The 11,150-nt window shown below is 54.9% G+C and overlaps 2 protein-coding genes across 2 annotated transcripts; both read right to left on the reverse strand.

Moving 5' to 3' along the window:
• Positions 1-447: 447 nt before the first annotated feature.
• Positions 448-5,170, reverse strand: ATEG_00598 (uncharacterized protein; the record flags this gene model as incomplete). The annotated part of the gene is made up of 6 exons (XM_001210684.1): positions 448-1,108; positions 1,159-1,633; positions 1,687-2,681; positions 3,250-3,296; positions 3,467-3,490; positions 3,776-5,170. The coding sequence occupies 6 exons, from the start codon at positions 5,168-5,170 to the stop codon at positions 448-450; spliced, it is 3,597 nt and encodes a 1,198-aa protein (XP_001210684.1).
• Positions 5,171-8,010: 2,840 nt separating this feature from the next.
• Positions 8,011-9,051, reverse strand: ATEG_00599 (sulfotransferase family protein; the record flags this gene model as incomplete). The annotated part of the gene is made up of 4 exons (XM_001210685.1): positions 8,011-8,446; positions 8,511-8,614; positions 8,674-8,846; positions 8,907-9,051. The coding sequence occupies 4 exons, from the start codon at positions 9,049-9,051 to the stop codon at positions 8,011-8,013; spliced, it is 858 nt and encodes a 285-aa protein (XP_001210685.1).
• Positions 9,052-11,150: the final 2,099 nt, after the last annotated feature.

The following is an 11,150-nucleotide window of genomic DNA, read 5'->3' on the forward strand; positions in this document are numbered from 1 at the left end:
TCCGTCGAAGCCGAAGGGGGGTATACCCGAGGTGGATGAGTTGACGCGGCGGTTTGCGGCGTTGCGCAAGTAGTGCATGGTGTGGGTTCCTATGAGTACGACTTACGATCATCCAAGCTTACGACGTCAAGCGATGCGCAGACGATTGTCTATTATGTATCATGTCTATTCTAAACCGGTCCAAGTAACGGCTGCGTTACACTTCCAACCCGTCCAAAAGGTATCGACCAAGCACGGCTCGTAATCACAGACCCGCGAGCAAGTAATATCAAACAGTATGAGCAAACCGGACACCGACTATGCATGTGTCCACCCGTATGTACAGTACAACGAAGCCATCAATATATAACAAAATGCAGGTAGATGAAGAATCAGACATCGAGAAGGGTAGGGCCGAAAGATATCATGTAAAAAGAAGAATAAGGAAAAGGCTATGGTAAACGGACATCAGTGAAATTCTTCTTCCTCTCCGGGGAGGAAAATCTCGTGACCCGATCCTTCGTAGACGAAGATGGCGGCGACGCAGCCAAACACCGACACAAGCGCGATCAGCCACCACGCAAAGCCGACCACGCCCATCTCCAGACCGGTGCCATACCACGCACCCGAGAAGATTGGGCCAATGGTCCGAAACGCCGAGGAGACCGACTGACCGATGCCGTGGATTGTCCCCAGCACCGAGGGGTGGGGCGAGCAGTTGTTGAGCAGAATGATCGAGGTCGGCAGCGTGAAGGTTCGCGCTGTGACCTGCAGGAACAGGACGACAATGATGGAGAACCACACCCAGAAGCCATTGGCCTGTCCGGGGGGCGGTGTGCTGGATGGTGCGAGGGCAATGTACGGCGCAAATGCGTAGGCCAGCGGGAAGAGGGTGAGGAAGTACTGGTAGCTCTTGGCCGTGCCCAGTCGTCCGTTGATCGTGGGGTAGATGGTAAACTGCAGGAGCATGCCAATCACTCCTAGGATGGCCGTGGCGAATCCAACGCTCTGCGGCAGCATGCCCAGGCCACCCGTGAAGATAAAAGGCAAATTGCGCGCGGGACTCGCTGGGTCGTTGGGATCATAGCGAGGGGTCGACAGGAACAGCAACCACAGGTTGTTGAAGGCACTGGGACAATTAGTTGATGTGTCATCTATGCGCACGGACAAGACACCTACCCCATTTGGAAGTCAAAGAAAGCCTGGGCCAACAGCGTGCACAGGACATTCTTGGTCCACAGTCTCCGGAAGGGCAAGATGCGGGCGTGTCGCGTCGGTTTGGCGGCCTTCTCTTCGAGCTCGTAGCTCTCGTTGACATGGTGGCGCAACAACGGCCCCTCCTCTTCGTAGTCCGCGAATGGCAGTCTCTGGTAGAGAGGAGACGACGAAGGGACCAGCGCACGAATAGCGCGGGCGAAGAGTCTCATCGTGAAGATTCCCAGACCAGGCTTGCCCTTACAAGCGTCCAGGGTCTCTTCCAGCCCCAGACCCACACAGAACGCAGCGAACGAGAGGAAGATGGCATTTGCCAACATAGGCAATGCGTAGGGATAGTGCATGAGCCATTCGACCCCGTGCTCGCCGCCAAAAGAGGAATTGGGACCGAACAGGCGGGGGTAGGCCTTGACCGGATCGGACAGCATGCCGCCCATCACTGTAGCTGTTAGTTTCTGTACAGGTGTCAGGAAACGGGTAGTCACCACTCACCAGGGCCAAATAATGACGCAATATTGAAACCAATAGGGAGAATCAAAAACGCTCGAGAGTGATACTTCTTTTCCTTGACGTTCTCAGCAATCATGGTCCGGATGATGCCCACCGTGCCGTTGATGGCGCCGCCAAAAGAACGCCAGAACACGGCCTGCGCGAATGACGTGGAGAAGGCGACGCCGATACACGAGGCGGCGGTCCCCAACAGACCGACTAAGAGGACGAACTTCCGTCCGCCCCATTCGGCATCGGCGACACGACCCCAGGGGATGGCGGTCGCGAACTGGGCCGCGGTGAAGGCACCCTGGAGGATACCGGCCTGGGTGGACACGTCAGAGTCGGACAGCGTCTCGTCGAAGGACTTCAGCTGGTAGAACATGTACGCCTGCAAGGAGGCGATCTGCAGGAAATCGAAGACGCGACAGAGCCCGAGGAGCGCCAGCTGTTTCTTCCGGGGTAGAGACATCCAGGTGACGGGGGCGGGCCGGTGCGGCCGTGCCGACGCGATCTCCCGCTCGCCCATGGGCGCAATCATGGGTTGACTCTGGGAGCGACTGCGGACGTGCCCGTGGTGTTCGAAGGAGGTGTTGCGGAGGGCCATTTTGGCCGTGGGGTCGTGGGCGTCGTCGTCGTCGTAGTCGTAGCGTCCGGACGAGCCCTCCGAGACGTCGTCTAAGGAGAGGTTGGATTCTCGCCGACGCCGCTGCTGGGACGAGGGGAACTCGGAGGTTGAGGGTTCGCCGCCTTGATCGTGACCGGATGTCCAAGAAGTCGCCCGGGAGTGACGGGCATTCCGATTCTTCTTGGGCAGAGGGACGGCGGAGGAAGAGGCGGAGGGAGTTTCGGAGGGAACAGGAGCAATCGTCGAGGGCGTGACGGTGGAAGAGGAGCCCGAAAAGGATTGATGGTTGGTTCCCTGAGACGCCGATTTGGGAACAGGCATCGAGGGCGGAGAAATATCCACAGGAATGCGGATGGGCACCGAGCTCGGCCTACGTCGATCGGGTAGATAGGAAGGATAAGAGGAGGAGAGGGGAAGGGAGAGGGAGAGAAGAGAAGAGAGGAGGGGAGGGGATGGTTACAGGGTACGGAGGAGAGTTGTAGAGGGTTAGAAGATGTAGACGGAGTGAGAGAGTGACAGGAGGTACATTATTTGGAGTACATCGGGGAGTAAACGGCAGGTAGTCTGGTAGGTATGTATCGTATGGGTGATACGGTACGGTATTGAACTGTACTCCGTACTAGGGCATTTCGATCGGCACTGCATGGCTTGCGACGCCTGACTCCACCCGCCCGGCTTAGTGGCCCCGTCGGCCGTCCTGGCGTCTTGGCAGCCCGAGCGCTTCCTTCAATTTTCCTCCTTTCAGTTCATTCTACGCGGAGGATTTAATCTACTTCCCACGCGACTGGGTGCGTAACGCTCCTATTGGTATCCATGGCACCTTTGAAACGTTTCCAGTTCCGTCAAAAGTAAATCAACTCAAGTACATGAGACTAAACTAGGGACATCGTAAAATAATAATAAAAATATCCAGACCAAGTACAAGTCCGATCACTTACGTATATCCATGCCGCTGACCAAGAGTACTAATGGAGTAGTACGTGTTCTGCAGCATCATGCACGTCGCAGACCTGAGGCGCGCTTGAAACGGACGTCGTCAGATCGAACGCTCTAAAAAAAGGAACCGAACAGACCACGCGGTTCTGCCCAGCCTTCGTCGGCGTAACGTACCGTGCGTAATCCCGATCGGCTTTAGGTCTCGGCGATAGCCTCTACCAGGTATGCAAAGTCGTCAACAATCTATATATTATTCATAGCAAACTATATACATACTACAATGTACCCGATTCATCGTTCTTCCCCACTCGGTCGTGCATGACTCGGCTCTGTCAGCGGAAAGTAATGCGGCTGTGTCTCAGATCCCTCTCTCCACCGCCGCCAGGACCACCACGGCCGGTCATCGTCCGCCGACATCGACTGTTTGCGTCCGTTCATCCCATTCAACGGTCCCGCCGACTCGTCCGCATGTCGACGGTGACGCTGATGCCGCCGGTACAGCCGCAGCACCACGTAAACCCCGATCACCGCCACAATCGCCCCCGCGACGGGCGCCACCCAGCCGGTATGATACGCGTCCTCCAACGCCCCCGTCGCACTCTCCAGCGCCGTCTCCGGGCCGCCCACCTGTCCCCAGTCAAAGTGTGCCTCTGGATGCTCAGGGTCAATCCACGGCACCGTGTTGATGCCCGGCGGAGGGATAAACGGTTCCGCCTCGGCTTCGCCAGGGAGACCGTACGCCACAGCGTTCTCGCACCCTTGGTCGGTACAGTAGCCCTGCAGCTCCGGCGACGGCGTAAAGGTAAACTTGTTCCGCGACTTGGCCAGCACCTTCCCCTCGAGGTCGACGGCTTCAGCGTACGTCCACTGGTAGAAGTGCGGCCACGTATAGACCGTCTCGAACCCCTTCTTGGGCACCTCATCGAGCACACTGTACGGCCCTGTGTTGTTCCAGGCCCCGTAGAACCGCCAGTAGCGCACGCGCGTGGCCCCGTTCCAGCTGACGTAGAAGGTCGTCGACGATTGCGGATCTGTCGTCCGCGCATACGTCCACAAGGCCGGTACGTCCGTGGGCGTGGCATCCCACTTGAACTTCTGGGCGCGGTAGTTCATGATACTGCCCTTGTCGATGTAGCCCCAGAGTAGTAGCTCGCCGTTCGCATCGTGCTCTGACACATAAGCGTTGTTGCCCCAGCCCATGAACACGTGGCGGTTCGGCAGCACCTGCATGTTGCCCTGACTGGAGCTGATCATGTCCTTGCCGGGCGGCGCGTAGTCGTGCAGCTGGGTCGCCGTGCCCGCCACATGGTCGATGAGGATGATCATGCCGGACGAGTACGCGTGCGTCCGGTTGAAGCCGTTGTAGCCGTTATTGTATAGCGACAGCAGCGTGTGGGTGCCGTTCTCGTGCAGCCATCGCGCATCGTGCTGCTGGGAGAAGCTGAAGTTGATGTTCTTGAAGGACGGCTTCGCCCCGTGGAGCTGCCAGATGATCGACCCGTCTACGCCTGAGATCTTGTAGATGGCGCACGTGTGGCGCGACGAGATCAGGTAGTCGCCGTGCGCGTTCTTGTCGATGGAGTTAATGTGGAAGTAGTCCCACGGCGAGCGCGGCTCCAAGCCGGTGCCCGAGGTGTCGGTGTGGTGCGGGTAGGTGTAGCTGGCGGACGGGTCGACGTGGTCGAGCGACTTCCATTCGAACAGGACCTCGTTGGTTTCGACGTCAACCTCCTGGAAGATGCTCTCCATCAGCCAGCCCATGCCGGTCTTGACGTTCCAGAGGCTCATGTCGAACTGTCGTTGCTGGTAGACGGTCATCAGCGCGGTCTTGCCGTCGTTGATGGGCATGAACTCGTGCATGTCGCTGGAAGCCATGCCACCGCCGGGAGTGACGGTCTTGACGATGCGATAGCGATCGTCCATGATGACTCCATGGCCGCGACAGTACCCGTTCTGCTGGATTCCCTGGAAGAAGCAGAGGTGGTCCTTCCCCTTGTACTTGCATACATGCATGCCATGGGCATTCCCCGGACCGGAGTTGCCCCAGCCGCTCCATACTAAGTTCTGGGGTCGACGTCAGCCGAGCGCGCGCGCGACGAGGGACAGGAAGCACGCACTCCTTCATTATCGTAGATGTATGGACCTGCGTTGGCCGCTTCGTAAGGGCCGAGGAAGATGTATCCGGGAGTAAGCTTTTCGGGAACGCTGTGTTCTAACGTGAAGACCGGGGGATATAGGTCGGGTCGCTGCAGGTCCGTCGCACGGGGCGATTACTTAGCTCGGGAATTTTGGGAAACATCGAGGATGAAACGGGAGCACATACGGATCGGAAGACCGAATCAACCTCCGCGACAGCTCCTTGCAGACTGCAGAGCAGAACAGCCAGCAAAGCGGCGAGGATGCGGAGGGCGCCAGACGAAGCGGATCCCCGGGAGGATATGCCAGTGAGAGTAGAGGCGATCATGGATCCTTCACATCACTTTGTCTCACAACAGCGAAACGGGAAAAAGAATCAATGGCTGGGGGAGGAGGTCGAGAAAACGCCCGGCCAAGAAAGCCTCCAGAAACCCAGCAAGAAAAGCGTGCAAGGTGGCACCGGAGGAAAGGGGAAGGGGAACGGTCAGGTAGTGATCAGCAGAGGAGGTGTTCTCTCCTGGAGAAGAAGCCCGTCATGATGGATGATAGTGGCAGTGGACCAGTAGTCTTGGTGGCGGCCATTCGTGGATGCACGCGGGGGCGATAGGTCGAGTCGATCCACTGCCGGATAAATGCTCAATGAGTCGTATCTAATTCTAATTCTACATAAGTACAGCCTGTTCTCTACATACTGGCACATGGCCATTCTAAGCATATGATATTATACGTGTCATGTTTCCTTGCCGTCCTGATCTTGAGATTGAATGAATATTCATAACTAACTGGAAATGTACAGAACGAGACTCGCTCGTATTTCTTCCGAAACTTGCAAGCTTTGGGACAGCCCGTGGCCGCAGTGGATACGGGGAGGATAAACTTCTGAGACTAAAGTATCCATGGGACTATCATCATAATGTCTACTCCGTACTCCTGTTATTATTATTGAATCACCTAGCAGTCCCTGAACAGATAGTAGGAGACCGAATGCAACCCACATACTATACATCGGCAATATGAAAGACATTCCAGCCACGCAGGCCTACGTAGACCTACCTACGTAATGCAGAGGCAGTCGGTTAGGAGTACGAGTACGTACAGGAGATAGTCTCATTTCCCAAACCGTACGTTTATCCCCGAGCGGGTCTGGTACCGGCGGTATGAACCAGTAATGCCGATAGCCGATGCCACGAGCGGTTTAGCGGGGGCGCCAGGGAGGAGGGCCGCCACGTCATGGATGATGGGAAGAGCCGTCTTTCTCCTGGCGCATCGCTTGCGCTCGAACCTTCCTTGTGTTTAGTAGTACCTTATTATTCACCGGTCATGGCCAATTACTTAACCCCGGTTATCGCCGTACAGTGTATGCAGATTACCATGTTGTACATAAGGTAGTGGTACCCTGTGAACGGTGGGTTTCACCCGACTGATGATAGCCTCCCGAACTGCAGTATGTTGTGCAATAAGGCGGACGACCTGCCGTACCCGTCAGATCCTTGTAGGTATTCTGGCCGAGATATCCGTTCTACATGTCTTTTCGGTGAGATCTATCTGGTCATGTCATGTGAGATGTCTGAGATAGATCCGTCCGAACCGAATAGTACTACGTATATCCAGCCCTGTCAGAGCCAAGACTCCAAGACGCTCCATCATCCTTCGTGCTTTAGTTGCATAGGGCAGCAGCATGACTCGCCGCCAGCAACATGCATCGGTCCACAGTAATATAAACCAAAGAGCGTGGCCTTCATCGCATTCGCTCAGTGTAACCACCTGCAATCGGTTACTCAGTTCTATCTATGGCAACATTTCTATCAATGGAAACACCCCTGTGCTCCTCCCTGCGTCAGGCGAACATCATCAACCCAGCCATTCAGCTTCCATCTTACAAACACCCGTTACTCTCCTCGTTTGCGATTCCAATGCAGCCACTGCGGAGGCTACAGCCGCCTCTCATCGCCTCTCCACTGCCAAGTCCAACGGTCCCTCACCCCCAACTCTCTGTAGCAACATGTCTTGGCCAACTAGATAATGTTTGTCCACCGTAGTTCTGACCGACTCTGGAGAGTAATCATAACGGGCGGCCTTAAGCGCCCCCTTCCGGCGGCGGCCAACCCGCAGCCGCAGCATCTACATTTGGTCTTGTTATTGTTGACCATCCCTGCGGCCTCTTGCCCCTCTTGCATGCCAAGAAAACAGGGCTGAGAGGACACAGGAGCAATTGGATGAAGAGATATGCATGATTCTTGGAATCTGCTTCATACAGCCCCTTCGCCAGGCAACAACAAAACAACTACAAAGAACAACCTGAATGAGTACTCCGTTGGCTGTGTTCCCATGTAGCCAAGAGGAACCACAACCCCAACCATCGCGACTCCAAACTCTACCGCCCGTATCACGTCTCGTGTCAGTATCACAACTGTAATTCATGTATCAAACAGGTAATCTCGTGGCCAAAATCATGGATATTATATATAACCCTTTGACGGGATTGCTCGCTAGTGGGTAAAGAAAAGGGAAACACACGGAGCCAAACTTCCAATTACAAAATCAGAAAAGAAAAGGAAAAGTGAACAAGAAACCAAGAATGAAGTGAGTGGCGCCCAGCGCGCAAACACCGGAAAATCAAAAGCTTTTTACCGAGAGAACCGCTTGAAGGCCATGGTAGCGGCGAATCCGGTTGCAATGAGCGCACCACCCATGGTGAAGGCCTGCAGGGCGGCGTTCAGCATCTGGCGGCGGTTGCGGCCACGGCAACGCTTGAAGAAGTCGGCCATGTCGTTGCCACGGGGGAAGGGGGTGTCGGGAACTTCCTCGCCGAGGAACTCGCAAAGAGGGCCCCAGCCATCGCTGATCTTGTACTCCAGCAGGCGCTCGGGGGGCACCAGGCTGCGGACTTCCTCGACGTGGTCCAGGTACACCTGCTTGCCCTTGTTGGGGAAGTCCCCGCGGAAGAAGGTCTCGAAGAACTTGTTCAGCATGGGGTAGTACATGCCGGCAGCCCAGCTGAAGTTGGAAACAAAGCGGTGCTCCGGGTCAGACACACGCCAATGCACGGTCTTCATGACGGAACTGTGGCACGTCCAGGTTAGCCGGCCATCTTTGTAGCGGGGCTAGATTCAGGGGGAAAACCTACGCATGCCACGAATCCACATCGCGGGTGGTCAGAATGACCTTCGCGTTGGGGTAGGCCTCGATCAGCTCCTTCGCAAAGGCACAGGCGGGCCAGTCACACACAGCCTGGTACAGCGTTAGTCCCCAACTCCCTTCGGCGATTTTTGGGTTCCGTGTCGTCCTACCTGGCACTCTCCGAGTAGCTGGTCCCATTCCTTGCGGCCGAATTCACCAACGCCATCGTACTTGGCGCAGAGGGCATCGTGCCACATGAGGCAGTCCGGAGGGTTCTCCATACTGGCGGACATCATGTGGTAGCACTTGACATATCCCAGACGCTCCAGCGCAATGCGAAGGGCTATTCCGCAGTAGTCAGCCATCAGACATCCCCTTCCACCTCAGTAGCGAAGCAACTTACAAGCCGTTCCTGTTCTTCCCACACCGAGAGCCAGCACCTTCATGGGCACGGTGCGGTGGCACTTTCGTCTATCAATGCATGTGTCGTTGGTGAAGATGTCCGTCACCGGCTGGGGTGGGAGGTTATCGGCGTGAATCAAAGACATGATGTCGTATTAGGACAGTGGTCTACTGCGAATACTAGTTGCGATGCGCAGTTCGATGCAATGGGGTGAATCGAAGGAACGGTCTGTCCCTTGTAACGAGAGTCTGGCGAGGTAACCGGTGAAAGACTGGGAAACGAAGGAAAGGATTGTCCGACAAGACCGTGATAAGAAATAAGAAAGACTCCTGGGTAGAAAAGGAGATTGAGTGGAAAGGGAAAAAGTGGGCAGGCGTCGAGGAGATTAAAAAGAGACGGATTGAGGGTCGATCAAGAAAATATAGTAACCAATTTAGGCCCTGGGATCGAAGTAGATAAGTCAGTTACGGGGGCTGCCACCAGGGGGGAACGCCATGTAAAACCCAGTACAGAGTGGTACGTACGGTACCTGCGCAATAACAATTTCCATTCCTAAACGAGAGGCGGTGGAGGACGAATCCCTACCCAAGAGGGTAATGAGGGAGTTGAGAATCAAGGTAAAAAAATAGAAAAATGTGTAATTAAAAAAGAAAAGTAAAATAAAATTCGGAAATGACAATGATAACCATAATAAACTCGAGAATCCTCAACTGGCGACCGAGCCCGAAGTGGCAACTCACATGTACGCGGAGAACAACAACCCTTGGTTCCAGATGTGCTACCGGTCCGGCAGGTGGGTTCTGTTGTTGTCGTAGTACCTATGAAGATGCGGGATATTGACTGTCACGGTCCTGGAAAGGATCCCCCATTCTTCAAAGTAATACCTACCTAGGAAGTCAGTAGGTAATTAAACGGTTGACTTGCTTACTGTCCCCCTTTACATACCGTTGGGACCTTTTCCCTCCTCCTTGAGAATTTTTGTTTCAACATTTCAAGCATAATCAAGTGTAAACGAAAATAAAAAAAGACGACGTCACTGGCTGACGCTTCCTTGTCGAAACCAGAGGTACTGATTGTCAGGGGGATGGTTCTCTGGTTCCCTCACAGCCACTAGAAGGCGTGTGGCTCCGACGGTATTTCGCCTAGTAGTTAGAAGGAGATGGCAAGTAGCGGACTGGCGGGGCAGGAAATTGAATGGAGCCGCGCAGGACACGCTGAATGGGTTGCAAGGGTGGAATGCCAAGACCGACCGTGGGCAAACCTATTGATCGGCCGCGTTGTTGGATTCGTGGATTGGGCGGTGCTTCTGGTCTGGAAGCCCTGTGAGGCCAAACCGTGCGACTGTCCTTGCTGATTGGCGCTCCCCGCGGAAAGTGACGCGTACCTCGTCTCCAGACGTCTGCTCCAGAAGCACGGCGTTCAGGAGTGCCGATTATGAAACGCATCTCCACATATCCTATTTTATCCCAAGTTTGTGTCAATTTTCTTTTTTATGCCTCCGTTTTGCTCCTTGTCAAGATAACTCTTTTGGGTGATGATTGATCCTGATCGTCAGGGTTGTTGCCCAGTCGATATCATTGTTGCAATCGTATCGGATTCAAGCAGGGAAATCTCCCGCCACGGGGATCACATCATGTCGGACGATAGTCGATCTGTTGCGTCTCGAACAATACCCGAATATTCGAGGCAAATAACACTATCGCTAGTGCCGTAGTCTGTCCACTTGCCCACTCCAGGCGACGGAGGACCAAGCGACCTCGGCCTTAGCCCCGTGCTCCCGGTCCCCACACACTCGTTCGAGAACCAGGCCATTCTGGTTAAAGTACTAGTCGTTATCAGGAGGTGTGAGGCGTCTGTTCTTGACAGAGAAGGACTTGGTTGAGACTCCGTTGATGGCTCTCCTCCCTAGTGGTCTCTCGATACACCTGTAGACATCTGTAAACATCTGGTTCAGCCATGACGAATGTGCCGCGTTAAAGTTATCAGGTCCCATCACCCTATCATGGGCTGCTACCCGCCCGTAACTTTGGCGATGATCTCCGCTTGCAGTACCACGGCAGCTGGCCGGTCTAACCATCGGTGGCAAGGAACGGGCGTGGTAACTCATTTCCGGTCTCCGCTTGGCCGCATCCTCAACAATAACCATGGAGATTGATTGATGGATGCACCACGATAACCCTTCCTCGAACCAAAGTTTATCACCGGCAATCAACTAATGAGATAGCAATCGTAATCCCTGACTTC

This window comes from Aspergillus terreus, genomic scaffold (assembly GCF_000149615.1).
Source record: "Aspergillus terreus NIH2624 scaffold_1 genomic scaffold, whole genome shotgun sequence".
Classification (NCBI taxonomy): Eukaryota; Fungi; Ascomycota; class Eurotiomycetes; order Eurotiales; family Aspergillaceae; genus Aspergillus; species Aspergillus terreus.